The 2597-nt window shown below is 45.2% G+C and overlaps 1 protein-coding gene across 2 annotated transcripts in view; it reads right to left on the bottom strand.

Annotated features, from left to right (window-relative positions):
* HLF (HLF, PAR bZIP transcription factor) overlaps positions 1-2498 on the bottom strand; it is a 38569-nt gene extending 36071 nt beyond the window's left edge. The window contains exons 1-3 of one of the 2 annotated variants that reach the window (XM_025199151.1): positions 2215-2498; positions 1867-1898; positions 661-996 (exon numbers count right to left, since the gene is read on the bottom strand). In XM_025199151.1, coding sequence (XP_025054936.1) covers positions 661-996; positions 1867-1898; positions 2215-2243 — 397 coding nt within the window. In that variant the 5' untranslated portion in view covers positions 2244-2498. Of the gene's footprint in view, positions 1-660; positions 997-1866; positions 1899-2214 lie in introns of those variants that run through there. The other variant, XM_025199152.1, reaches the window with a different exon arrangement.
* Positions 2499-2597: the final 99 nt, after the last annotated feature.

Genomic DNA, 2597 nt, shown 5'->3' with positions numbered 1-2597 from the left:
CACAGATCTAAATCTGGCACTGACAACTGAAGTCAGAGTTCCTCTCCATTTATGCTAATATAACTGAGATCATAATCTGGCCCGTAGCTTTGTTTTATTCCACATCTGATATTTAACTATTGCAGCTCCAGTTTTTATTTTGTCTACCTTTTGCTTAGGTCAATTCAGGAATGCAGGGCTTAGGCTGATGGGGCCTATTTCAGAGAGAAAAATCCTCCCACCCTACTTTTACCACCAAAGCAGCTGGGCCCTGACCAGGCTCTTCTCTTACCAAACCGTGTCCTGGTGAGCATACAAGCACACGTCTCCCTCCTGGTCCCTCTCCCTTTCCCTTCCCCTGTTCAGTTGACACTGTGGCATCTGTGTATTACTATTTTTACATTGGTTTGTATTTTTAGCTTGTTAATAGCTACATTGCCAGTGGGGGGAAAAGACGACAGGCAAGTTTCCATGGAATTCCCACGGATTCTTGACACAACTGAAACAAAAAATCCCTGTAGAGCTGGTTAGGATTTCTCCAGATTTTCTTTTTTTTTTTTTTTCTGGCCCTGGCAAAGACTCGATTCACGCTGGACTTCTCTCTGCTGCTCGTGTCAGCCATGCAGTGAGAACTAATGTTTATTTTAAAAAAACCTTAAGGGGGGTTTACGGTCGATTTACCTGGTCTGACTGGGCTCTGCATGCAGTTCTGAGACACCATGCCCGGATGGACAGATGTAGATGCCCTGCTGCTGAGGTCCATGACAGAGGGGGTTGCTGAGGTAGCTTGCTGGAGACCTGGCTGGTGCGGGCTATGGTCATGCTGGGACGGGCTGGGTGGAATACCATTTTCTGAAAGAAATTCTTCCAGGTCCATGTATTCCAACTGGAAAGTATCTCCATCATATGGCAGTGTCTTGTCCCATAATGTTGGACCCAAGAAAGCTGACTGGGGAACTGTAGCACCGGTGCTGTCATCATCCAGCTTCTTCTCCTTGTCTTTTTCTTTGCCAAATGCTTAAAAAACACAATGACAAAACACAACCACACAGTAAAGATGGAAGAGCAAAGCAATGAATCATTATCATCATTATGATTTTCAGGAAGATACATTTCCCCTCTTGCAGAGACTAATATCTCCTCGCAGAAGCAATTCCTTTGCTGTGTTTATTTGAGGATCAGGCCAAAATTTCCACCTTGCTAGATCTATCTAGCTGCATTTTCATGATTTCACTCTATTTTTAAGGGAAGACCACGCTGGCATATGTAGCTTCAAACGTCCCCTCTGATAGAGCTCACAGATTACTTAAGAGCTCCTATACAAGTAGCAAAAAGTAACTTACAGAGGACATGTTGCCAGATATTTTATTTTGTTTGCAAAAGCAACAATTTTCCCTTAAAAAACCCCCCAAAATACCCAAGTCAAAGGACCCAATCCTTCAGTCCTCCAGCAAACAAAAGTAGCTACTGAATTCAATGCCCTCTTGGCGTCTTTTCAGGCTACAAGAACTGGTCTCGTAAGGTGCAGGGCATCATCTGCATAATTAAAACTCCACTACTTCAGTTTTGGAAATGGCTTGCTTAAAATAATGACAAAATAGGCTGGAAATAAGTACGCTCAGGGGACAGCCAGAAAAAAATACAAGTGCTCATACCAAAATATGAAGAAAGCGCTCATTTAAAAACGTCCTATTTAAGGAAATGCCCTACACTGTCTGTTAAAAAGTAACGAGTCACCTTAACAACATCTTTTGGTTTTTTTTTTTAAAGAAAACATCTGCTTGAGCTCTGTGATTTTCTAGAGTCTATTTATGATGGCACTTTTCTTTCGGGGACATCACACAGATGTTAAAAAACATCACACAGATGTTAAAAAATAAATCTTACAAGTAGCACCGGGATGCAGCATTGCAGACAGCCTGGAAAAAAAAAAGGGGGGGCTGAAATCTACAAGCCTCTTCCTTTTCCTCCTAAGAGGCACAGAGGCGCGGGGCTGGCCACTTGGAATCACAACCCCCCTCGGCTCCGCTAAACCGCCTTCAGCTCATCTTCCCCCTCCCCGCTCAAGTTGCAATCCATCAGCTTTAGCAATCCTAGCGATTTACAGTCATCCACGTACACTTTGCAGGTGTTTTGTTTTGTTTTTTAAATAGATGAGAAATAGGGCAGAAATAGAAATAGGAAAGACATAGAAGTAGCACCCCCCCCCGCCCCTAAAAAAAGAAGGATGCCCACACTTCACTACGCCAGCATGTCCAAGCCATCCCTGGGAGGAAATGTGGACGCTGCTCCCGTCATGGCTGGAGGGAGCGATTCTCCCCAGGGGTAGCTTGGTGGGAAGGGACTGCCATGCACCGAAGTTGGAAGGGAGGAGAGAAAGAAAAAAAAAAAAAAAAGAAATAAAGAAAGAAAGTAAAAAGAAAGACATCAACAAAGAAAGGAAAAAAGGAAGGAAAAAAGGAAGAAAGACAAAAAGGCAGCGCGGGCGCCTCCCGCCGTGCCCCTGCCCGCGCCCCGGGCTCCCCGCGGCTCTCACCGTCCTCGTGGTGCAGCGGCAGCTTGAGGGGGTTTTCCAGCAGGGACTTGAGCACCCCGTAGGTGGGCGGCAGGAAGGCGGG

The sequence above is a fragment of the Alligator sinensis genome, unplaced genomic scaffold (genome assembly GCF_000455745.1).
Source record: "Alligator sinensis unplaced genomic scaffold, ASM45574v1 scaffold876_1, whole genome shotgun sequence".
In the NCBI taxonomy this organism is placed as follows: Eukaryota; Metazoa; Chordata; order Crocodylia; family Alligatoridae; genus Alligator; species Alligator sinensis.
The sequence above is the reverse complement of the archived record's forward strand: the minus strand, read 5'-3'. Positions and strand labels throughout refer to the sequence as shown.